The sequence below is a fragment of the Drosophila innubila genome, assembly GCF_004354385.1.
Source record: "Drosophila innubila isolate TH190305 chromosome 2R unlocalized genomic scaffold, UK_Dinn_1.0 1_C_2R, whole genome shotgun sequence".
NCBI lineage: Eukaryota > Metazoa > Arthropoda > Insecta > Diptera > Drosophilidae > Drosophila > Drosophila innubila.
The window spans coordinates 17,991,658-18,016,844 of NW_022995374.1; the positions used below are offsets into that span (position 1 = coordinate 17,991,658).

The 25,187-nt window shown below is 31.2% G+C and overlaps 5 protein-coding genes across 11 annotated transcripts; all 5 read left to right on the plus strand.

Annotated features, from left to right (window-relative positions):
* Positions 1-553: 553 nt before the first annotated feature.
* LOC117783087 (guanine nucleotide-binding protein subunit alpha-14-like) lies at positions 554-1,895 on the plus strand. Its single transcript, XM_034620266.1, is given in 6 exon segments — positions 554-582; positions 896-948; positions 951-1,023; positions 1,080-1,231; positions 1,666-1,770; positions 1,834-1,895. Coding segments are annotated over 6 exon segments (474 nt in total).
* A 1,526-nt stretch (positions 1,896-3,421) lies between these two features.
* Positions 3,422-5,191, plus strand: LOC117783918 (G protein alpha q subunit-like). The gene is made up of 8 exons (XM_034621486.1): positions 3,422-3,562; positions 3,728-3,912; positions 3,962-4,116; positions 4,226-4,354; positions 4,416-4,545; positions 4,615-4,768; positions 4,904-5,008; positions 5,075-5,191. The coding sequence occupies exons 1-8, from the start codon at positions 3,445-3,447 to the stop codon at positions 5,155-5,157; spliced, it is 1,059 nt and encodes a 352-aa protein (XP_034477377.1). The 5' UTR covers positions 3,422-3,444; the 3' UTR covers positions 5,158-5,191.
* A 1,259-nt stretch (positions 5,192-6,450) lies between these two features.
* LOC117783916 (G protein alpha q subunit-like) lies at positions 6,451-8,016 on the plus strand. The gene is made up of 7 exons (XM_034621485.1): positions 6,451-6,630; positions 6,685-6,839; positions 6,949-7,077; positions 7,139-7,268; positions 7,339-7,492; positions 7,629-7,736; positions 7,799-8,016. Exons 1-7 carry the CDS (start codon positions 6,484-6,486, stop codon positions 7,879-7,881), a joined length of 906 nt encoding a protein of 301 aa, XP_034477376.1. The 5' UTR covers positions 6,451-6,483; the 3' UTR covers positions 7,882-8,016.
* Positions 8,017-8,724: 708 nt separating this feature from the next.
* Positions 8,725-18,137, plus strand: LOC117782948 (guanine nucleotide-binding protein G(q) subunit alpha). 7 transcript variants are annotated; one of them, XM_034620067.1, is made up of 11 exons: positions 8,725-8,890; positions 10,710-11,458; positions 13,224-13,886; positions 14,591-14,775; positions 14,835-14,989; positions 15,141-15,269; positions 15,555-15,683; positions 16,003-16,132; positions 16,192-16,345; positions 16,469-16,576; positions 16,719-18,137. In XM_034620067.1, the coding sequence occupies exons 3-11, from the start codon at positions 13,769-13,771 to the stop codon at positions 16,799-16,801; spliced, it is 1,191 nt and encodes a 396-aa protein (XP_034475958.1). In that variant the 5' UTR covers positions 8,725-8,890; positions 10,710-11,458; positions 13,224-13,768; the 3' UTR covers positions 16,802-18,137. The 7 variants fall into 7 exon arrangements, with proteins under 7 accessions (XP_034475958.1, XP_034475951.1, XP_034475955.1 ...); XM_034620060.1 differs by lacking the exon at positions 15,555-15,683; XM_034620064.1 differs by lacking the exon at positions 15,555-15,683 and having other exon boundaries at positions 11,327-11,458.
* A 4,218-nt stretch (positions 18,138-22,355) lies between these two features.
* On the plus strand, positions 22,356-25,113 carry LOC117783286 (G protein alpha q subunit). Its single transcript, XM_034620615.1, has 8 exons — positions 22,356-22,699; positions 23,313-23,497; positions 24,010-24,164; positions 24,227-24,355; positions 24,411-24,540; positions 24,596-24,749; positions 24,809-24,916; positions 24,988-25,113. Exons 1-8 carry the CDS (start codon positions 22,582-22,584, stop codon positions 25,068-25,070), a joined length of 1,062 nt encoding a protein of 353 aa, XP_034476506.1. The 5' UTR covers positions 22,356-22,581; the 3' UTR covers positions 25,071-25,113.
* The last annotated feature ends 74 nt before the right edge of the window (positions 25,114-25,187 follow it).

Consider the following 25,187-nt stretch of genomic DNA (forward strand, 5'->3'; position numbering starts at 1 on the left):
TCACTAACAGATCCATTCTCCTATATTATTTTTGTTTAACAAATCGAATAGATTTTTATCCAGTTTGATGCTTGTTTACCAATCGAAACCCCAAATGCGGCGACATTTTGAAATCTGTATTGTAAAATTATTATTTAATTAATTTAAACATTTATTTATCGCATGAACACATTGAACAAATGATAATAATTTACAGAAAACTAAATAAAACATAGATTAAACAAACAAATACTTGTATGTGTTTATTACTTTTCATGAAGTCGTTATATAACTTAACATAATGTTAGTCAGACCAAAGCTGTATAACACATTTGTCTATTTCAATTTAAAAGTAAGTATGAAAGCTTTTCTGGATACAGTTATATATTATCGATATATTTTATAAAATAGCAATAGTGCAATCACTAGTGCAGCCCTAGCTCTCACATCCATAAGGGTGACCATCTCGCATTTCGTTATTTTTAAGACCTGAAAGTTTCATGCATTTTTTGATGATGAAAAACGAAGCTTCATTAAGTTGGTATTCCGAAACATATTCCTAGCCATACAGTCTATGATCAAGGCCATGGATATTCTTGAAATGTCATTTAATTGAATCCGCAAAATCGTAAGTTAATAATACTAAGTAGTTCACATATGGCTTGCTTGGGGACTAATTCGGCTTAGCCGAAAAATAACTACTTTTATCTTTATAAACCGCGTTTTTTTTTATCAGTTTACGTTTTGCATTTCATAAGATATAAAATAATCTAAGAGGGAAACGAATTTTTCAAGCTATTTGCTTCGATGAACGGCTAACTTTTTCGGAGTTACATCACTATAGAATTAAGTCCCCTAAAATTACTTTTAGGAGTATAAATTCAATTATCAAAAATAACTAATCATCAATCTGCAGAACGGTGGATGTAGGTGGGCATCGTTCTTTGAGAAGAAAGTAGATTCATTGCTTTAGAATGTTAACCTCATTATATTTTTCGTAGCGGCATCTGAATATGATGAAGTCTTGTATGAATGCTGTGATACGTTAAGCTTATATACACGTATATATACTTTTTCAATAAAATTTCCTATTTTCAGAGCCGATTGGAAGAATCTAAAGCTTTATTTGAGACAATTGTTAACTGCGAATGGTTCAAAAAGTCGTTATTAATACTATTCCTTAACAAAAAAGATTTGCTTGAGGAGAAAATTGCGTATTCGCATTTAGTGGACTATTTTCCAGAATTCTATGGTAAGTTATACCATTTATTTTAATTACAAGTATTAGATGGCTTGGCATACCTTTGATACTACTATATATAGCTTTTCAACCCTGCAGTGTAAACGACCAGTTTTTTACTAGTACAAAATTAGTTGGCGAAGGGTGAGCAACTGTAGGTAACCAGTCTAGTCCAATCACATGTATTCAAGTCGTCCATTTAACAAAGGCTTGTCCTGGGCCTCCAACTAGTCCTTTCGAAACCAGATTCAGTTACGTTAATACTATTAACTAAGCTACTTTTCCTTGTACTAGTTGCCTTTGTACTAGATCTAGAACTATTCGTTTTGACACTAGTCAACACTTTTCCTGCATTGAAGTAACTCTTAACAAAATATAATATTTTGTAAGTTAAAAGAATAAAATATATAATATTCCTATTAGATTTATTTTAATATTTTCAACAGGTCCAAAAGCAGATGCAAATTCAGCCCGTGATTTTATTCGGCGCTCGATTGTTGGCTCAAAGTTAGATAAGTCGAATATTTATTATCATTATACCTGTGCCACTAGTAAGTAAAGCTTATTTAATCAGGAATTTCTAACTAAAATAAAAAACTTTCATTTATTTTTAGACTTTAAGAGTATTAAGACTGTCTTCTCTGCTGCTCATGCGTATTACGAAACCCGATTATGATATGCTAGCATATCACGGGACTTGTTGATATAATTACTTATTCATATTTCTTTAAGAATTTGTTTGTTTTTAATCATTTAAACTAATACATTACTTGTAGCTATAAGTTGAAGAAAACGAAAAGTAAAAACAAACATAAATAACGTCAGCGTAATAACTTAAAAAAAAAACTAGTCGGCCGATGCTACAGTCGAGCATACTCGACTGCCGGAGACCCCGTACTTACTATGGCCAAAACTAATAATGGAAAAAAGTTTTTCTTACTAGCTTAAATGCATATTCTATAAGTTTGGTTATGAGATAAAACTAAAAAGTTTTTCATACTAAGACTTGATTTTCGCCCGATCGGTCCTATGACAGCTATATGATATAGTGGTCCGATTTGAACCAACTTTGGACAGGGTACATAAATCCAAGTCATTTGCTTATTGTATCAGTTTGCTTTAGATATCTCATAAAACAGTTTCATACAAAAACTTGATTTTCGACCGATTGTTCCTATGGGTGCTATATGATATAGTGGTCCGATTCAAAAAAGAAACAAACTTGACCTGCCTGCAATATAGAGGAATCTACATACCAAATTTGGTGTCACTAGCTTTTAAATTGTTCTTATAATTTGGATATGAAATTTTTTTTTTTTTTGTGGCCGATAATGTTGAATTTTGAAACAAACTTGATCTGCTTGCAATATAGAGGAACCTACATACCAAGTTTGGTGTCTTATCTCTTATAGTCTCTGAGATCTAGGCGCTCATACAGACGGACAGCCGCACCTAACCGCGAGCGAAGCGAGCAGGAGGCGGAGCCCCCTTGTTTATATATGAGAAAACTTTACGGAAAAATAAATATAACATAGATTAAACAAACAAATATGTTTTTATTACACTTCTATTTTAACATTTATAAAAGGCGCAAACATAATAAAAGTCTAGAAAAATGTGTATAACATTTGTTTTTTTTTTTTTGAATTTATGTTGCAAAACGTTTGCGTGTGGACTGATTTCGCCATCCACAAAAAGTGAAAATTGCCGAGGCAGCATATGTTTTTTTTAGTATGTAGCAAGTATGAAAGCTTTTCTGGATACACAGTCATATATAATCGATATTTTCCATTAAATATATCGATAAGTAATCACTACTGCAGCCCTGGTACCCGTATCTCGGTTAAGGGTGACCTCACAAGTGTCCGCATTTCGTTATTTCAAATCCTGAAGTTTTAAAGTAAAGAATTTAGTATAACTCTGAGACTAGTTTAGATTGCAACACTCGCCATACAATAATAAATTATACTTTTATCGAATATAGGATCCAGCAAGAAAGGAAATATATATTTTGTGACCGCATATTAAAATATTAAAATAACAGAATAAAATAAACGACAACAGAAAGTAATAAAATTGTTCTTTTTTAATTCCTAGCAGTTGAATGCTATATAGTGAGAGTATAATTTTGCCTGCGGTTTGTGGATGATTTGAGTTTCTTTACTGCTTTTTACCTCTGTGTCTTAAAAACCAATACACAAACGCCAATTCATCAAGTAATCATAATGAACTGCTGTAAATCGGAAGAGGAAATTGAAGCTTATCAAAAAAATAGGGAAATTGACCATAAACTTGAGAAAGAAAAAAAAAGATTAGCCCGTGAGATTAAACTCCTATTACTCGGCAAGTATTATTTTTGTATTTATTTTATATTTCGCACAGTCGACATATTTACAATATATTCAGCACATTTATCACTATGTGCGTCAATTAGTAATTCCAACTTTATTACTAATTTGCTTATACATTGAATTTCATTATGGGGGTTAAATTTTTGAATATTTACAGGCACGGGCGAGTCAGGTAAATCAACGTTTATCAAACAGATGCGTATTATACATGACAATGGATTTTTGGATGATGAAAAAAGAAGCTTCATTACGTTGATATTCCGAAACATATTTATGGCCATACAGTCTATGATTAAAGCTATGGATATGCTTGAAATATCCTATGGTGTTGCCGAACATATAGTAAGTAACCCTCTGATTTATTTTAAAAATTATTAAATTCGATTTATAGGATCTTGCTGATCTGTTGATGAGCATTGACGATGAAAAAGTTGCAACACTTGAGGATCCTTATTTAAGCGCCATTAAAACTCTTTGGTCTGACTCTGGAATACAGGAGTGCTACAATCGTCGAAGAGAGTATCAGTTAATTGATTCCGCCAAATAGTAAGTTAATAATACTAAGAAGTAGTATGACTGAACGTTTTTGCATTTCATAAAATACATACTTAAAACTCTTGAAAGGAATAAAATGTATAATTTTAATTCTTCATAGCTATCTTAACAACATACACCGCATCCAGGAGCCTGATTATTTGCCCTCTGAACAAGATATATTGCATTCCCGTTCACCGACAACTGGAATACTACAGTATAGCTTCAAGTTGCATCCATTTACTTTTAGGTATATCAATGTACTCAAGATAATTACAGTTTTTGTATACTTACTAATGATTAAATTGCAGAATGGTAGATGTAGGTGGGCAGCGCTCGGAGAGAAGAAAGTGGCTTCATTGCTTTGAGAATGTTCAGCTAGTTATATTTCTATCAGCGGTATCTGAATATGATCAAGTCTTACTTGAAAGCGCTCATGATGTAGGGTTATATGCAAATATATAATTTTTCTTAAAAATTCTTAAAATTGTTAAATTTAAAATTTTGCAGAACCGATTGGAAGAATCTAAAGCTTTATTCCAGACAATTGTTGAGTGTAAATACTTCAAAAACTCGTCTCTTATGCTATTCCTTAACAAAATCGATTTGCTAGAGGAGAAAATTGCGTACTCGCATTTAGTTGACTATTTTCCAGAATTCGATGGTAAGTTATACCATTTTTTTTACTTACAGATTTAATATTATGCGGCAGACCCTTTTTATTACTTAGTTCGCCAAGTAAATATATGTATTTTTGTTTAAATAATTTATTCAGTATTCTTCTTAATTTTGTCAACAGGCCCAAAGGGAGATGCAAATGCAGCCCGTGATTTTATTCGGCGCTCGATTATGGACATAGAGTTAGATGATTTGAAAGTTTATTATCATTATACCTGTGCCACAGGTAAGTAAAGGTTACTTAATCTGAATTTGCTAACCAAATAATTGACTTTCATTTCATTTAATTTAGATACGGAAAATATTAAGGTTGTGTTCGCCGCTGTGAAAAAAAACATTATGATTAAATTAACTAGTGAATTTCAGTATAGTTAAACATTTTGGCGTATTATGTAACCAAAAACTATCACTAGACTTGTTGATGATTTGTTATTGTTTATGTATATATATACATAAAAAATGTCATACTTTATTCATTTAAATTATTATATGTGATATATATAATATTTGTAGCGGTTATTTATTTAAAGAAAAGAGAAGAATAACAATTAAAAAAAAGCAAGTCAGTAGTCACTAACAGATGTATTCTCCCATATTAGTTTAACAAATCAAATAGATGTTTAGTCAGTTTGATGCTTGTTTACGCAGCGACTCAATTAACGTATAAATTTAATTTTTTAATCTGTATGTTAAAGTTATTATTTCAATATTAATGTAAAGATTTCTTAATCGCATGAACTCGTTGAACAAATGATAATAATTTACTGAAAATTAAATAAAACATAATATTATCAAACAGATATGTGTTTATGACTTTTCCCGAAGTCGTTATACTATATAACTTAACATCATGAATTCTGGCTATAAATTCTGTGTAATTCATTAGCTTTTCAAATTTAAAAGTAAGTATGAAAGCTTTCCATTATAGACACTTTTATATATTTATCGATATATTGCATTAAATATATCGATAATCAATGAATAGTAATAATTACATGAATCTCGGCTAAGAGTGACCATCTCACATTTTGCTTTTTCTAAGCACCAGAAATTTTAAAAAGAAGAATTTAGTAAAGTTCTTCGATTAGTGCAGATTGCATCATATTCGAAAAGATTCGCCTTGCAAAAATAAGCTATACTTTTATCAAATTTAAAAAAGAGCGAGAAAGAAAGTATATGTTTGTGCCCGCATACTGAAATATAACAAATCAAAACCACAACACAATTATTCTTTAATTCCGAGTAGTTGAAAACTATATAGTGAGAGTATAAATTTGCCAGTTGCCTGTGGCATGTGGATGATTTGAGTTGCTTTACTGCTCTTCATCTGTGTGCTCACATTTTCTTATTTAAGAACTAATACACAAAGGCTTTTTCAGCCAGTAATCATGGTGAACTGTTGTAAGTCAGAAGAGGAAAAAAGAGCTTGTCGCATCAATAAGGAAATTGAGCGTAAACTCAAGCAAGACAAAAAAGAATTCGCTCGTGAGATTAAAGTCCTTTTACTCGGCAAGTATTAATTTGAATATCTAAAAAATGTTTACTTCACTGTGGACGGCAGCTCACGCTAGTCATTAAAGCACAATTAGTAATTTTAATTTTATTACTAATATGCTAAAGCAATGTATTTCATTATGCTGGTTTAAACTTTGTATATTCAAAGGCACGGGCGAGTCTGGTAAATCTACGTTTATCAAACAGATGCGTATTATACATGACAATGGATTTTTGGATGATGAAAAACGAAGCTTCACTAAGTTGGTATTCCGAAACATATTCCTAGCCATACAGTCTATGATCAAGGCCATGGATATTCTTGAAATATCCTATGGGGTTGCCGAACACATAGTAAGTACCCTCCTGACTTATCTTAAGATTCATTAAATTCGATTCGAAATGCAGGAACTTGCTGATCTGGTGATGAGCATTGACGCTGAACAAGTTGCAACACTTGAGGATCCTTATTTAAGCGCCATTAAAACTCTTTGGTCTGACTCTGGAATACAGGAGTGCTACAATCGTCGAAGAGAGTATCAGTTAATTGATTCCGCCAAATAGTAAGTTAATAATACTAAGAAGTAGTATGACTGAACGTTTTTGCATTTCATAAAATACATACTTAAAACTCTTGAAAGGAATAAAATTTATAATTTTAATTCTTCATAGCTATCTTAACAACATACACCGCATTCAGGAGCCTGATTATTTGCCCTCTGAACAAGATATATTGCATTCCCGTTCGCCGACAACTGGAATACTACAGTATAGCTTCAAGTTGCATCCATTTACTTTTAGGTATATCAATGTACTCAAGATAATTACAGTTTTTGTATACTTACTAATGATTAAATTGCAGAATGGTAGATGTAGGTGGGCAGCGCTCGGAGAGAAGAAAGTGGCTACATTGTTTTGAGAATGTTAGCCTTCTTTTATTTGTATCAGCGGTATCTGAATATGATCAAGTCTTGTTTGAAACCGATCATGTGGTATGTTTACATATAGATCACTAGATTTTCTAAACTGTTCATTATTATTTTTCAATTTACAATTTTGCAGAATCGAATGAAAGAATCTAAAGCGCTATTTAAGACAATTGTTGAAAGTGATTGGTTCAAAGAATCGTCAATTGCTCTATTCCTCAACAAAATCGATTTGCTGGAGGAGAAAATCGCGTACTCACATTTAGTGGACTTTTTTCCAGAATACGACGGTAAGTTAAACCATTTGTTTTATTTACAGGAATAAGAATGTGTGAATTCTTTTGGATTATTTTTTTGTTCTTATTTTAATTTAGTTGCTAATAAAAATAGGTACAAATAATATATTCTTTTGATTATTTTTAACAGGTCCAAAAGGAGATGCAATTGCAGCCCGTGATTTTATTCGTCGCTCGATGGTTGGTTTAAACGAAAATAAGTTGAAGTATATCTATTATCATTATACCTGTGCCACAGGTAAGTAGAGTTTATTTAATCAGAACTTGACAACCAAATTGATAAATTTCATTTATATTTAGATACCGAAAATATTAAGATTGTGTTCGCCGCTGTAAAAGATACGATTATTCGAAAACTAATTTCTGCATTTCACTTTGGTTAAGCACTTTAGCATGCTGTTAGGTAATCGGGCTATATAACCCGATCTTCTTATGGTAACCTGTCTTTGATCTTGTTTTTATTTAACAATTTATTCATATGTTCATCAAATAAAGCAAATGAAATAATGAAAATTTAATTAAATTTATCGCCAAGTTTTTAATTTATTTGGTATTATTTTGTATGACGCGAATTTTTAGACTTGTGACATTTTTCAATTTTCGAGAGTTCAATTAGTCCATAAATTGATAAAATTAAGTTTTAACTACTGTTACTCACTTATCTATTTTATAGTTAGTTCAGGCTATTTTCAAAATTCGATGGCTACAAACATTTTAATATTGTTTAATGAGTTTAAAAAAATATCAAAATTTTGACAAAATTCTAACGAAAATTTTGAAATTTCTAGCTTCGGTATTTTTTTTTTTCTTGGATTCAAGGCTGCCACACCTTTTTCAGTTTTTTTTCGGATTCTTTGCAGCCAGAAACAGCTGTTTTTTCAAAGAGGCTGGCAGCACTGTTCTCGTTCATTTACCAATAATTTGGCAAAAAATTAACCATTTAATAAAAATTTTTAGTTCGAAATTTGATAAAAAATAAAGGTAATTTTTTTAATACTGAATACTGGGAGTTTGTAGTGCTACAAAGGTAGGTTGTTCATTTAATTTAATTTATTTAATCTAAGAGCTCTAACAAAAATTCTAAGCAAATTTTCATTTTTCTAGCTTTAAAATTATTAAAATTGCAGATTTTAATACATTTTGGAAATGGATCACAATCTAAAAATGGACTTAAATACGCTAACCAAGCCTGCCACCTCATTTTTTGTTGCGACATGACTATTAAAACAAGTTGGCAGCACTGCTACTACATCGGTGACTCTTCGTGTGTGTTGGTGTTGCGTTAATAAAAAAAAGTGTAAATACTTAAGAAAATTTTAGAGTTGACAAATCGAAAAAGTCACAACGGGTCGTGCGTCAACTTTAACCAAACAATGCAAAATCAAATATGTTGTGAGTTTCCTTTAAAAGTCGACGCACCGACAAAACCAACAGCAGCAGCAAGTGCAGAAATTTTAGTCCCAACTTTGTGAGGGGAATCGTTGCCAAATTTTGGGCGTGAGAATACAAGTAGTTGAAATACGAAAGCTCAGACACAAGCAAAAAGAGTGAAACGCCATAGTTGTTAAACAATTTGCCGTGCAAGGATCGACAATTTTCAGTCCAAAATTTTTTTCATTTTCGTTTTTGCCTCGCCCTCGCTCTGTGTGTATAGCAGTGCGCGTGTGTGTATAGAGGTGCGAGCGAAACAGCTATACAGCTACAGGGCACTATCTATCTATCCTATCAGTGATATCTGTATGTCTTATTTGCATTTTGCTTTTATGCTGATGCTTGAATATTGCTAAATTCAATTTCTTCAATTCTTAAATTTTTCAATTTATTTATTCCAATTTGCAGTCAGTTTTCATGTGTTTATGCAATTCGAAACACTTGCATTGCCAAATTTAGCGGTGACAACACTGCATTCATTGGACTGCTTTCCCGTCCCGAACAGCATGTTTTGGCATTATTAATAAATACTAAATCAGAGCGTTATTGTTCGCGTGCGGCCACACTGTTAATGTAAATTTAGGGTATGCAAATTTCAAAATGCAGTAAATTAATAATTGATTGAAAAGTTAGAATTCGAAATTGGATAAAATTAAGGAAAACATTTGTATTGAGGCTTTAAGTTCGTCACCTCAAGGGGAGAGAAGTTACAAATTTAATTCTAAAAAAATATTTAAAAACGCAAAAACCTCTAACCAAAATTCTACAAAAATGTAAAAAATTCTAACTTTAAATTTGAGATATTGTCAAAAAAAAGTATAAAACTTTTAAGTTACCATATTTTTTGGCATTGTTTCCAAAGTGGTGCATACTGCCAGATCGAAAAATTTTGCAGGGTGGCAACGTTTGGGTCAAAACAGACCAGTGATGCCAAGATTTTAAGGGAAACAAAAGCTGTTTCTGGCTGGAAAGCATATATATTTGTTTTTGAAGCCACTTTTTGTACAGTTTTACCAAAATAGCAATACTGATCTGAAAATATATTAAAATAGCCAGATGTGCAGCTAACAGCATTTTTGCAATTTTTCTAGAAAGCGAACTTTGAAATAGTCAGAAACTACTAATAAAATAGCTAAGTTGGCAGCACTGCTTAAGATTTTGGCCATCACTGATAAAAATTGCAAATTTAAAAACGCAAAAAAATTAATAAATTTGATGTAAATTAAAATTTTGAAATTAGACAAAATTAAGGTTAACATTTTAATAAAGGTTCAAAGCTCGTCAGCCCTTGGGAAGAGAAGTTAGAAAATTCAATTTTAACAAAAAAAAAAAAAAACAAATTATATCAAAAAATCAAGAAAATTCTCAAACAAATTATGCCAATATTCAAAAATTCTAGCACCAAAAAACAAAAATTTCGATAATGGGTACAATTAAGAATACCAATTTTCGGAAATGTACTTATTTTTTTAAGTACAAAAAATCAAACCAGATCGTGCCGTCATCAAAAGCAAATTGGTACAAAGTTTGCACAAAGTCGGATTCGGTGCTGATGGAATTCAAAAGTGAACATGTTAATTTCCTTGCAAGTAAATTAATGAATTGTAGTTGTTGAGAGTCTGCCTGTTGGGTGGGTTGTTCCTGTGTGTGTGTGTGTGTGTGTGTGTGTGTGTGTGTGTGTGTGTGAGTGGGTGGTGGGTGGTGGGGGGTTTTTGCTCTATTAAATAAAGTGTTTATATTTAGCTAAATATGAAATCAACCTGTTCTCTTATACTTGCAGTTCCACTGCATACCGGAAAATAAACAAATACAAGAAGCATAAAGTATGCAGAAAATTAAATACAAAAGGAGCATTTAAGTGTTGCGTGTGAACGAAATTCAAAAGAAGAATTCAAAAAAGCTAAAAATCTTAAAAAATAAAAAAAAGAATAACCAACGTGTTGTGCTCGTTTTTTAATTTAAATTACTCACAATTATAACAAATCTTCATTGCATTTATACAAAACAAAGAAACAAACAAGAAGCGCAAACAGTGGAACAAAACAAAAAGTTGACAAGTAAATATAAATGCAGCATTAAATAATCTAAAACATAGTCTAAAAACAACTACACACGTTCCTTAAAACTAATGTTTTCCAAACGCAACTAAATTAAATCAAACGATAACGATAAAACCACACACGTCGTGAAGCAACGGAAACATCACCTCTTAAACCATAAAACCACATAGGAATTATACATAAATTACTTACTTACATATAATATAAATGTAATATATATTTATACATATAACCAATACGACACCGAATTAAATTAACTGCAGGGAAACAATACGAAGAAAAAGCAACAGCAAACAGCTAAATTATTATTATTATTGTTATTATTATTATTATTTAGTGCCGGACTATATAACGACCACAGATTTACTTGATTAACAACAAAAGAGAAAGATCCATTGAATAATCTATTCATAAACTGCATCGTCGTCGACAACCAGAAAACAGAATAGAAAGAATCACAGTTTAGTGCGTAAGTATATGTACTTGCATTATATTATTTAATTTTCATTCCACTTGTTGCTTAATACTTGGATAATACTAGTATGTTGTCATTTAGTAAACCTGATAAGAGCTATGAATAATAATGCGGATCTAGATTCTTGACTATGTATGCACACATATGTACATATTTCTACTGAATAATAGACGACACTTAATTGTTACCTATAGTCAGCTATTGTGATGCCCTCTGCACCCCTTTATCACTCGCACACCCCCTCTTGAGGTGTTTGTGGGTTGTTTGATGTTTTTTTGGCCAGGGAACTTGCGACAAACGGGTTAAAAATGTTTATATTTAGGGTGGCGATCAACTGCAAACAATTAAAAATTAAAAATTTGAACTCTTTTTACGACCTGCAAAAGCTGTTGATACCTTATCAAGATGACACAGAATCATCTTGTAGCTGCTTGAAATTTATCTCAGTTTCTTTATCTGGATTGTGCTACTGTTGTCTAGATTGCTAGATAATTGTCTACTTCAAATAAGTTGACTTTGATTAATAAACTACATATATGTTTAATCTGTTGTTCGTTCTGAAAAGAATGTATTATTAAGTATTAATAATGCATTTAAAATTAGATTTCTGCAACCAACTTCCGATTAAGATTCTCAACTATGTTGGCCCAGGAACGTTCATTTAGTATACAAATTAATTTGGTTATTTTATGTTATAATTTCCTAAAATCATTCAAGTTGTTTACATGTCTTAAACGTGGGCGTTTTGAAATGCCTTTAAATAGTTTGTTAATTTAATAATAACATGCATATTTGTAAACAAATATATGTGATAACATATGCTTAAAATATACTTAGCAATACTCGATCATAAAGGATTGCAGGGTAAACAGTTTAGTATTGCATTGCACTGATCACTATTTTATCTTATGATCATTCATTGAGAAATGAATCTAGTTTCATGCGGAATGCACATGATGGAACATTGTAATCTACAAGGCCAATATCTGACAACTATAATTCGCACGCTTCTGTTAAAATCTTGTTTTGCACAGATTCAAACTGTAGACCTCCGCCAAAAATTGCTAAGGTACTGCTAATTTAATTTTCCAGCTTAGTCCAAATGTTAACACTTTCTTTCATTTAGAAATAACAAAATTTTTGATTAGGTCTACGTTAGGACTCAATATTTTTACCATTATATCTTTTAGCTGCATTCATTATAAGGACGATGTCGGCCAGAATATTCGACAGTTAAGAAAAATTATATAAATAAAGGGGATAAAAATATATAACAATAAAGAGCTACGTCTCAATGCAGAAAAAAAGCAAACAATATGGGTTAACATCAGTGAATAATACCGGAACTGGTAACTGAAATAAATTTATTCTCAAAAACCGAAAGCCGAAACGTTTGTACCGGTTCGTTTCGGTTTATTTTTCCAAAATAAACTATTATTTTATGTATGTATATAATTTTGCTTTACATTAAAAAAAAACCCAAATATTTTAAATGTAAAGCTGCTAGATTAACAATTTTAACATTGTCAATACTGAACCGATTTTCAAGCGTAATATTATTTTGATCATGGATTGACCTCTAAAATTGTTCTGCATTAAAGTTTTGTTATTTTCTAAATGAAAATGCTCGCCAGATTTAGCCAGAACTTGATTTTGATGGTAATTCTTCATTTAAATTCATTTTTTTTGAAAATGAAAGATTTAAAAGCTCAAGTTTAAACTTTTAATCGAATTCTTATGTATCTTTGTTTCCTTCCAGGTGTTTATGAGTATCCGGAATACTACGTGAATCAGTTGAAATCGTCCTGTTCGATGTTGTCTTTGTATTTGTCAGTGAGATGTGCAAAAGTCTGGTCAAAAACTGAGTCAACTAATTCCTCACTACGCACCCACACAACCACATAGACACATACACGCACAAAAGAAGCCTTGGAGGGAAAGAGTAAGCAATAGCCAAATAGAGCCTGAGTGTCAGTGGGGAAACAGCGAGCAACGCCAAAGTACAAATGTCCATGAGCAACTAAAATCGAAAATAAAAACAAAATAGGCATTCAAAAATTATATGGGCCAACCTTAGAGAGCAACAACAACACCAAAAGAAATACCAGAAACTGTCCTTGGACAGGACATAAAAAACTGCAATTTATCAACAATTTGTCATAAGCACAGTGTGAGCTTGTGAATATCGCAAGAAGAGGGAATAACCACAATTGGAGGATCAAATCGGAATTCACCGATTTTCGCAAGTCACGGAGCGTCGAGCAGGAAGTGCGGAACGCGTAAGCGTCCTTAAATCCAGTTAGCATGGAGTGCTGTTTATCGGAAGAAGCCAAGGAACAAAAACGGATCAATCAGGAAATCGAGAAGCAGCTGCGACGTGACAAGAGAGATGCGCGCAGAGAACTTAAACTTCTGTTATTGGGTGAGTATTCCTAGGCAAAAGTGTCGTTATTGATATCAGGTGGAAAATATCACAAAAATTATCTCTTAAATTTAATATCGCCTTTATCTCATTGTATATAGTTCAGATCAAAATATACCACTTTTTTTAAGATCTAGGCGCTCACACGGACGGTCAGACACATGGCTATATCGACTCGGCTGTTGATGCTGATCAAGAATATATTTTCACATTATACCCTTTTACTTATTTTTTTAAGTAACGGATTTAAGATTATCAAATCTTTGATGTGCCTTTCTTTTTTATTTGACATAAGAATCGTTTCTCCGTTTATATACAATATCGATATTTTTCTGTCTACCTATAGACATATTTAACAAGGACTCAAGGCAAACAGCCTTAACCATATGCAGCAATTAGTTAGAAAAACTTTACTTATGATACGATACACATAATTCCTAGAAATACGTGTATGATGTACGTGTGTGTGATTGAATTTCACCTGGGCGCCCACTTAAAGCAGTTGTTGCGTTACGCTCTTGCATTTTGTTGCAGTTGCATTTGCAGTTTATTGTGGCTCGTTGTCACCGCTACAGTTTTGCTAATTAGTAAAGTGCTCTATCTGTTGGAAGCAAGTGTGGTATTGAAGCCGCTTCTAGTTTCTAATGTTCATGCAGTTAGTTATGGTTAAACTAATGTCACATTTGACTTTTGTATATTCACAGGCACGGGCGAGTCCGGAAAATCAACGTTCATCAAACAGATGCGCATTATACATGGCAGCGGGTACTCGGATGATGACAAACGAGGCTACATCAAGCTGGTGTTCCAGAACATATTCATGGCCATGCAGTCCATGATCAAAGCCATGGATATGCTCAAAATATCCTATGGTGTTGGCGAACATATTGTAAGAAACGATCGAGATATTATCCTAAAATGATTTTTTAAACTCATTTCAAATTGCAGGAGCTTGCTGATCTGGTGATGAGCATTGACTATGAAACAGTTACAACCTTTGAAGATCCATATTTGAATGCCATAAAAACGCTATGGTCCGATGCTGGCATACAGGAGTGCTATGATCGACGAAGAGAATATCAATTGACAGATTCCGCTAAATAGTGAGTTAATCGTTGACCATGGAATGTCCAAGAAATCTATAATTAACTGCTGTTTGACGAGAGAATACACAACAACAATAACATGACAATTATAAAGAAGCAATAATTTGTTATACTATATTCATTTTATTCTTATATGTATCATGTATAGTTATCTGATGGATCTCGATCGTGTAGCTCAACCTGATTATTTACCCACTGAGCAAGACATTTTAAGAGTTCGTGTGCCGACAACGGGGATCATTGAGTATCCCTTCGACCTAGAAGAAATCAGATTTAGGTATCTACAATGAGTCTAGTATATTAATTGCATGTTTATGATATGTTAAGGTTTTGATTGTTATATTGGTTAATTGTCTCTCTATTTGTTTATTTGTTATACTTTCTAATCAGTTCAATTTGGGGGTGTTTGAACTAGTCGTATATCATTCATTTAACATACATACATGTACATAATCGAGTTGGTAAATTATTGCGATATTGTATTGAGACTGACCGTTTTCAGCGGACTGTTTGTAAGATGGACCGATGAGATCTACTTTTATATCAATATTTTCCTAATTAGCTATTTAAACGACATAAAGCGCATTGAGCAGACTGATTATTTGCCCACTCAGCAGGACATATTGAGTGCTCGTGTGCCAACAACTGGAATACATCAGTATCACTTTAATTTGTCTCCAAATACATTTAGGTATATCTATTTAATATTCGCACAAATCGAAAACTTTTCAATACACGTTAATAATCCGCTATACTCGTAAGTCGAGCCTATGAACCTATCAACCAATGACGCTAAATTAAACCTACGAGTAGTAACCCAATTTGTATGTATAAAAACAACAACATCCCATCATTATCTGTTTGCATATCTGTAGTTCTTAGTACTTATTGATTTAAGTTGCTTTTGCTTACATACTTATCTAATTTGGCCTTGCATTTATTTTGTGCCTTCTTGGCAGTGTTAATAAATCGTTCTTTAATAATATTTTACAAATGTTCGTTGTATGCAGAATGGTAGACGTCGGAGGACAGCGTTCGGAGAGAAGAAAGTGGATTCATTGCTTTGAGAATGTCACCTCAATAATATTTTTGGTAGCGTTATCTGAATACGATCAAATCTTGTTTGAATCCGATAATGAGGTGAGCTTGCTTTTATTTATTATTTGTTATTCTTGTTAATTAATTGAAATATATTTTAGAATCGTATGGAGGAATCAAAAGCTTTATTTAGAACTATAATTACATACCCATGGTTCCAAAATTCATCAGTTATTCTCTTCCTAAACAAGAAAGATTTGTTAGAGGAGAAAATCATGTATTCGCATTTGGTGGACTATTTTCCTGAGTACGATGGTGAGTTTTCGCATGATAAATTTTTAGTTCTTTTACTAATTGTAACTAGTACTGACACTACTACTGTTACTACTACTATGACTACTACTAATTGGAAACTTATTAAATTTATATCGCCAACAGGTCCACAGCGAGATGCAATAGCAGCCCGTGAATTCATACTGCGCATGTTTGTAGACTTAAATCCAGATTCCGAAAAGATTATCTATTCTCATTTCACCTGTGCTACAGGTTAGTACAACGTCGTGCAACTTCCTAGCTTTCTATGGTTATTTGACATATACTATTCATAAAATTTAGCTGGAAGATTAATGCAAACCATAATTCTTAATTTAAATGAACTAAACATATTTATTTCTGTTTTTCACTTTAGATACTGAAAATATAAGGTTTGTGTTTGCAGCTGTTAAGGACACGATTCTGCAATCCAATCTTAAGGAATACAATTTGGTCTAAACTGGATTTGGATCAGCAAACTATTTTTGTGATTTTTATTATACATATACATATATATAAATGTATAAGTGTATGTATATGCATATATATGTATGTATATATACATATATATTAAAAAAATATATATACATACATTCATAATTCCTTTTTCGCATATTAATTAATATGAAAACAAACACAAGATAACTAATGATGTTTGCCGAAGATTAAGCATTAGAACCAAACACAAGTTTCTTAAATTGTAACATCAGGAACCGGACAGAAGAATGTAGCGTAAATTATGAAAATTAATAATAATACAATTGATTGATGTATACATTTGAATTTGTTTGGATTATATAAGAAAATTAAATAACAAACAAAATTCAACTAACTTCTGATACCAAGTACGATTAACGTAATAATAATATTTAAAATTCATTATTATAGAACTTTTGTAATAAAATTTAAAGAAAATGAAAAAAAATCAAAATAAAACAAATAAATTTAATTTAATTAAAAGCTTAAAGGATCAACAAATGGAAACAATTTTTGTCGTACTGAAGCATAAATTTTACTGAAACCAACCAACAAAATGTAACTTATAAACAAATAGTAATTTTGCATAAACAATATATGTTAGAAGTTTATCATACTAATTTAAATATTACACACACCCGCACCCATAAACACAACAACAAGAAAACAGAATCATGTAAACTAATAACAAAAACAAAACGCAGATATAATACCGTATTATATACTGTATTTTCATTAAGATAATAAGTGAATATTGGCAACAATTGTTTACCGAAATATTTATAAAAAAAAACTTTAAAAAAATACGAACCCATATTATGTGTATATACATACATACATACATGCAAACATTACATACATACATACGCACATAGATACATACATACTATGTAATGATTAAAAACTAAATTAATTTGTATTGCGAAAAAGAATCATTCAGTGTAAATTATAAATCGTACTAATACACAAAATGGGAAGCGATTATGAACGTGATGATTAAGAACTATTTAATGATATAATGAAAGAAGTAACAAAAACAAATTAATTATCGCATTTGTATTTTACAAATCGAAACCAGATTTATATCTTATCTAAGTAAAAGTAACATCTACGTTTGTCAAAGATTCAAAGCTGCAACATAACTATTATTAACAACAACAGCAAATATAACAACAGTCATATTCACCAATATTCAAACTAATTAATGCCAATACGTTATACATATTTACATGCAACTAAATAATAACTAATACAAAATGCAGCTGATCTTGATGCCATCAAACAATTTCCATAAACTATACAAAGGAAAACAAAACGATAAAAATATAATGTCATAAATCATATTGTTATCAAATGTAACATTTAAAATGATGAAGAGGAAATTGTAAGAAATGTAGCTTGATTTCTTCATATTTTTATATACTTATACATATTAATTATTATTTTGTTAGTCTGTTTTTCTTATGTTATAGACAATGTTTTGTTTTTGTTTTTAAATTTTAGTTTAATTTAATCTACAGTTATAGAATGATAGTAAAGTAACAAAATGAAGCGCACATTTACAGAAATGAAAAACACAAAAACAACAACAAAACAACTATTTATGTAAAAATCTAAATAAACACGATTTCACTCTATGTACATGTGGTAAAAAAAAGAAAGTCTTACATACATAAATACATATATGTAAATGTAAAATAAATATGAATTAAACTTTGTTTTTCATAATTTTATGTTATGGTTTTTTAGAAAAATGCCCTTGGTTTACCGTTTCACCAAGTAAAAGGATGCTGGGTATATAAATATTCAATCAGATCAAGGTAACTGCATTTTAGTTATTATCTTATTTTTTTCTCTACTGATTTGCCAGTTAATACAATTTCCTGGGAAAACCCTTTGAAACATTATTTGGAATGACAAAACAAATGTTATTTTAATGTTGAATACACTCGAATATATGCACCTCATTTAGACACAAGTATCGGAATCGAGATGCATTTTCCATTTTATAACAAGACAGTTGTAAACGTAATACCTATGCGCATCTAGATATAAGTAAGATTCAACAGTGTGTTGTATAAAGCTTTAATTCACCTAAATTGAAGAATATAGTAAATGGAATGATTGACAAAAATTTTACATTTAATAAATTGATGAATTGATTAGCTTTTAAAAAGCTTAATTAAGTCAATATATGTGTATTTATATAAGTCCAGCATATGCGTACATAAAAGAATAAACAGAAAAATGCTCGGCTAGCCGAAATTTATAAGCCCGAGCAGACCAACAAACTACGTTAGAACATTTTCAGGAAATAAAGGGAAATGTGAAAAGAGAGAGGGTTTCTAGGTCATACCTTCAACTATGCTCGTACTTTGATGATGAGAGTATTCATAAAAGATAGAAAATATAACAGAGTTGTTACAGATATGGGCTCTGCAAGGGTTTCGAAAGACTACTTATAACAGAACCAAAAAACTGAAACTATAAGAAATGTAAAACATTTTATTTCTTATATAAAGACACAAACAGCGCACCTTTCCGGTCCGAGATGATAGCCAACAATTTTTACAATGGTTCAGGTCGAGGCGCTGTACATTTTGTATATTCATTACATACATACATATATAGTTTTCCGTCCAATGAATTGCATCGGTGAGCAGAGAAACTCCCCATTATTTTAGTTGACATTGACCACATTCATTTCACAGACAAATCCTATGAGCAAAAGATGAATCCTTATTTGGGAGCATACTATCTTTTTGCATTTAGTTTATAGAATTTTAATTTTGTCATTCTATTGTGTCTCAGTTATTCACTAATGCATTACAAAATTTTGTTTTGAAAATCAATTCGGCGGTTTCAGAAAATGCAAAAATTTTAAGTTTCGATTAAAGCAAATTTGTAATCTTGAACTTTACACATTGCACATGCATGTAGTCTACTTGTATTTACGAATACTTAGAACGAGGAACATAAACAAAAAGAAAATGGAATACATACGGAAAATAAACATACAAAAAAGAAAAAAAAATTTGGTTTAGTTAGCGTTTTGTGCCTTCTAGTGCTCATTAAATCCGTGAAAAACCCCTGGCAAACATATTTATAAATTTGCGCTTATAAACGACAAAATATAAATTATATATTTAAGATTGTATCATGTTGGATTTGAAATAAATCTAATCATTTCGATTCATTTTCTGTTGTTCTTCATTTTTATGCGTGATCTTAAAGTCCAATGATTATTTGAAAATGATCTATTTGTTTGTTTCATTTTTTATTTTGTGTATTCAAGTTTTTGGCAGTTTGGATGTAAATATTTAGCTTAACTCAAGCTTAAAATTACTCTATAATAAATGAGCAAGAAATTGATATAAATGATATAATATACTTAAGTGTATGATTTATATGCAGACATACATAAGTATTCACGAGTATGTACAAGTGTTTTGTATTTTTATATACAAAATTAAGAACTGCAGGCGAAAAGAGCATTCAAGCATACGATAACATTTAAATTGTACGAATATATGTTTGTATTCTTGTCTAAATAAAGAAACCCAAAAATATAATCCAAATCAAACGAATCGAAATTGATGCGAATTTCGTAAGATGAAACAAGACATAATAATTATGATAATGAGTTCAGCTACATACTTTGATTACTTTGCTGGATAGCCATAAATGCTAATGTACTATGCTTATGGCATGCAGACCATGTTTTATAAAATGCTTAAAAAGCTAATACATTAATTCAACAAGACAAGAACAAAAACTAAAAACAAAAAAATCTCTCCCTTGACGTTGACATTATGTAAAACTAGGCCATTAAAATAATAAAAAAAAAGTAAATAAAAAACGAAAAAATATATATTATAATTATAATGCGAGTATTCCACATCTTTAGGCTACTTTATAAACTTTATATTGTAAAAATGCAGTCGAGTTAATTGTGAGTTTGATTTAATGATGTTGACGATTATGAATGAGAAATATTTTTAACGTACATATTTCTACATAAATATAAATATTTATAAAATTATATGTAAGAGCTAAAATCCCACATTAAAAAGCGGCATGCTTAATTTAAGTCTTAAGGCAAGCGCACCTCCTTAAACAGGAGTAGGTACACACCTGCACACATATATACAAACATTCATATACACATAAGTATGTGTTTGTATGTATATTTGTAAGCCTTCCATTGAGTGTAACATTTTCAACTTGTAGCATTTGAATTGATTGACTTTTTTATGAAAATTTACACACAACAAATTGTGGGATTTACACTCAATTGAATCTTTCTTATACATACATGCATTTGTTTGTATGTATGTGCATGTGTGTATGTGGGTTAGTGCACACATTCGTCATAGAAATCATATTCGAAAGATACAAGTACTAGAAAATGAATTGATTATATTGAGGTGGCAATGGTACTCGTAACTAATAAATTTTTTAGATAATTAAAAACTAAAAAAAAAATTACAAAAAAAAATACAAACGAAATGAAAATGAAAAAGTATCTATGTACACCTAATTATATATATATATATATATGATGTATATATATATATACATATATATAAACAATATAATATAAATAAAAATATATTAAAAACAATTTTATATATAGTTTTCTTGTAAAAACTGCAGCGATTTCTAACAATTTTATATAAAATAAACAGCTCAGCTCTGAATGTTTCTGTGTGTGTATATGGACTATATACTCGTATACGGTTACAATTGGATTAACAAAAACTCAATATTAGAAATCAGCAGCAGGCTAGCCCCAAAACAGACAGGCGTATGACGCATTAGAGTGAACCAAGGATCAATTTTATTTCATATTGTGTTCTTTTTTTGGAAATATTTTATTATATTTAAATATTATATGTTTTGTTGTATCTTTTCCGTTTTAATTTTACATATTCTTTTTTCAAATTATTTTTAATTTAAATCAATTTTTCCCTATGTTATTATATTTTAAAATTATATGATATATATGATATAACATATGACATTAAATAAATTATAGCTTATAACTTTCAAATACAAAATGCTTAAAAAAAAACATTAGGTTGAAAAATTTTAAATTATAGAACAGAGTATCTATTTTATTATTATGATATTTTTGAAAAGTTCCATCAGTAAAAATCAAAACCAAATCGATATTAAAATAAACCAAAAAAAGTGGCCCAGACTAATCATATGTTATATGCATGCCAAGTGGTGTAGTACGAAAATAGGGGACGGAAGCTAGACCAAGCTGAGAAGCCGTATAGTTACCAAAATCAGCTTTCTTGCATTGAACTTGGGCAGGGGCAGTATATACATATTTCCTGAATCTGTTTCCACCTGATGCACGAGCTGTGCACTCGGAAACACGTCATGGTCGTAGCATATTATACCGATCGGGTCCAATGTCGTCTCTATAAACCCATATACTATGGCCGGGGCATGCGCTTTGTTAGCCCCAGTGTCAAAGCCACGGCCAATTGCCTCCCTGAGTCGAATCGAAAGTCGACCAAATATGAAATACCCACAGCCAATGCAGAACATAACGTAACGGACTTTCGTCGAGCCAACAACTTTGCTATCTATCTAAGATATTTATGTCGTCGGAATATAAACTGTGAAAGAACACTATAAAGTGGAATAACCATAATAGGACGATTAATTCGTAACTAAAAGAATTCCCCAAGTCACGGAGCATCGAGAAGGAACTGCAGAACGCGTAAGCGTCCTTAAATCCAGCTAGCATGGAATGCTGTTTATCGGAAGAAGCCAAGGAACAAAAACGGATCAATCAGGAAATCGAGAAACAACTGCGCCGTGACAAAAGAGATGCGCGCAGAGAACTTAAACTTCTTTTATTAGGTGAGTTTAAATCTCTAATGAGAATAACCTCAAATTTCAAACATAACATCCTCTAAAAAATTTATTGCATTTAATTTATTATGTATATATCCAAATTATTGGGGTGTCTTCTTCACAAATAGTTTAGTTAATTAAAAAACATTGCGGATTAATAGCCCGTTGAGGGGTTGAGTCAAAGTAGTTAACATGCTATATTTAAGACAGCAAAATAACAGAAGTATTTTATTTTGTCATGAAAAATAATCTCTTTTGTTTTTATTCATAGCTAGATGGTCTTAGTTGATTTAGCTTTAAAAATCATTTGTAATTTTTAATTAATTACTTTTCTACCATTATATAAATAAATAATAAATTATTCATTTCTATTATATTTTTATTTTGGAAAAATTTTGCGGATTGAATTTAAGTCCGATGATGTATACTCGTATTATATTAGAAACCAATAAAAAATTTATAAGAACATATGTAATAACCAAGAAGAGGTATTTTATTTTGCAAAACAAATTATGTGGATTTTTTATTTTCTAAAAAAAAACTTACTGTTTGTAAACTGACTTATATACGAACATGTCTTCCTTAATTTGGAAATCGAAAACCTTTCTTCATATCTCAGGTACTGGCGAGTCGGGAAAGTCAACCTTTATTAAACAGATGCGTATTATTCACGGTAGTGGCTACTCGGACGATGATAAACGTGGCTACATCAAGCTGGTGTTCCAAAACATCTTTATGGCGATGCAGTCCATGATTAAAGCAATGGATATGCTTACAATAGAATATGGTTCTGCTGAGACTAAAGTAAGAACTAAAGTAATAACTGAACCGGTACGATTCGGTAAATTTTTACAAAAACAATTGTTGCCTTATATTACACAATAACAATAATTTTGAATAGTAAAGTTGCTTGGTCAAAGGTCTGACCAACTTCAAAATTTTATAACTTTCTCAAAACTCGGAATCGGATTTTGATTACGGATTGGCCTCTTAAGTAATTATGCATTTAAGTAAAGCAATGGGTCCCCCCCCCCCTGTGTTTTTATAAAATTCAGGATTTTGAAACTGAAGCTTAAATTTGTAATCAAACTTATGTCATAGTTAGTATAAAAAACACTTAAACAAAAAATGTAAAATTGATATTTTGTACCGGCACGTACCGGTACAGATACCAGAACCGAAAAGATAAAACCGAAATGAAAACTTTTACTGAAGTGGTTGTTTCGGAACCGAAACCGGAACCGATATTGTTTCGGTTCGGATTTTTCGCTTTGATTTCTGAATTATACGTAATTTACTTTACTTATTTCAATAAGGAACACGCTGAGCTGGTGATGAGCATTGATTACGAATCGGTCACAACATTTGAGGATCCATTTTTGAATGCCATTAAATGTCTTTGGGCGGATGCCGGCATACAGGAATGCTATGACCGCCGAAGAGAATATCAGTTGACGGATTCAGCTAAATAGTGAGTCAAAAATGAGTCCAATCCAAAGAGTCTTATTTAATTGAATAAGTATTACTACTTAGCTATCTGAGTGATTTAGCGCGCATTGAACTGGCTGATTATTTGCCCACTGAGCAAGATATTCTACGTGCTCGTGTTCCCACAACTGGAATACTTGAGTATCCCTTCGATCTGGATGGCATTGTGTTCAGGTATTTTCCTTGAATATCTTATCAACAACCTGTATCTATATCTAAATATTTATAGAATGGTGGATGTTGGCGGACAGCGATCGGAGAGAAGAAAGTGGATTCATTGCTTTGAGAATGTCACCTCAATTATATTTTTGGTGGCACTATCGGAATACGATCAAGTCTTGCATGAATCTGATAACGAGGTGAGTATGGCTAGATTTATTTATTGTTGTACCATTTAATTAAAATATATTTTAGAATCGCATGGAAGAATCAAAAGCTTTGTTTAGTACTATAATTACATACCCGTGGTTTCAAAATTCATCAATTATTCTCTTTTTGAACAAGAAAGATTTGTTAGAGGAGAAAATCATGTATTCGCATGTGATTGATTATTTTCCTGAATTTGATGGTGAGTTACTTTCAAATTTACATTGATTGTTCAAGGTTAAGTTAATACCTTATATGTAGGTCCCAAACAGGATCATGCTGCGGCCAAACAATTTGTACTTAAGAAATACTTGGCCTGCAACCCCGATCCTGAGCGTCAGTGTTATTCACATTTCACAACAGCCACAGGTTACGTTTTAAAATTCTAACAATAATCAATTATATAAAATTCATGTTCATATTTTAAACTTTAATTATAGATACCGAAAACATCAAGCTTGTGTTCTGCGCTGTCAAAGATACAATTATGCAAAATGCACTTAAGGAATTCAATTTGGGTTAAATACTTACAAATTATCCAGCTAATAAAAATACAACTGCTACGAGGGAATAAACTTATAAAGGATCAGAAAGAGTGCCTGCTTATAAATTCTATTTATTTTTTGATTTGTGAATTATA

What these genes read in the sequence shown, in the direction of transcription:
- LOC117783286 (XM_034620615.1), top strand. Translation starts at nt 22,582, where the DNA reads ATGGAATGCTGTTTATCGGAAGAAGCCAAGGAACAAAAACGGATCAAT. An exon ending in ATGGTTCTGCTGAGACTAAA is followed by an intron (nt 23,498 to 24,009) that starts GTAAGAACTAAA and finishes TATTTCAATAAG; the next exon opens with GAACACGCTGAGCTGGTGAT. An exon ending in TTGACGGATTCAGCTAAATA is followed by an intron (nt 24,165 to 24,226) that starts GTGAGTCAAAAA and finishes ATTACTACTTAG; the next exon opens with CTATCTGAGTGATTTAGCGC.
- LOC117782948 (XM_034620067.1), top strand. Translation starts at nt 13,769, where the DNA reads ATGGAGTGCTGTTTATCGGAAGAAGCCAAGGAACAAAAACGGATCAAT. An exon ending in ATGGTGTTGGCGAACATATT is followed by an intron (nt 14,776 to 14,834) that starts GTAAGAAACGAT and finishes TTCAAATTGCAG; the next exon opens with GAGCTTGCTGATCTGGTGAT. An exon ending in TTGACAGATTCCGCTAAATA is followed by an intron (nt 14,990 to 15,140) that starts GTGAGTTAATCG and finishes TATCATGTATAG; the next exon opens with TTATCTGATGGATCTCGATC.
- LOC117783916 (XM_034621485.1), top strand. Translation starts at nt 6,484, where the DNA reads ATGCGTATTATACATGACAATGGATTTTTGGATGATGAAAAACGAAGC. An exon ending in TTAATTGATTCCGCCAAATA is followed by an intron (nt 6,840 to 6,948) that starts GTAAGTTAATAA and finishes AATTCTTCATAG; the next exon opens with CTATCTTAACAACATACACC. An exon ending in TCATTATACCTGTGCCACAG is followed by an intron (nt 7,737 to 7,798) that starts GTAAGTAGAGTT and finishes ATTTATATTTAG; the next exon opens with ATACCGAAAATATTAAGATT.
- LOC117783918 (XM_034621486.1), top strand. Translation starts at nt 3,445, where the DNA reads ATGAACTGCTGTAAATCGGAAGAGGAAATTGAAGCTTATCAAAAAAAT. An exon ending in ATGGTGTTGCCGAACATATA is followed by an intron (nt 3,913 to 3,961) that starts GTAAGTAACCCT and finishes TTCGATTTATAG; the next exon opens with GATCTTGCTGATCTGTTGAT. An exon ending in CTATTTTCCAGAATTCGATG is followed by an intron (nt 4,769 to 4,903) that starts GTAAGTTATACC and finishes TTTTGTCAACAG; the next exon opens with GCCCAAAGGGAGATGCAAAT.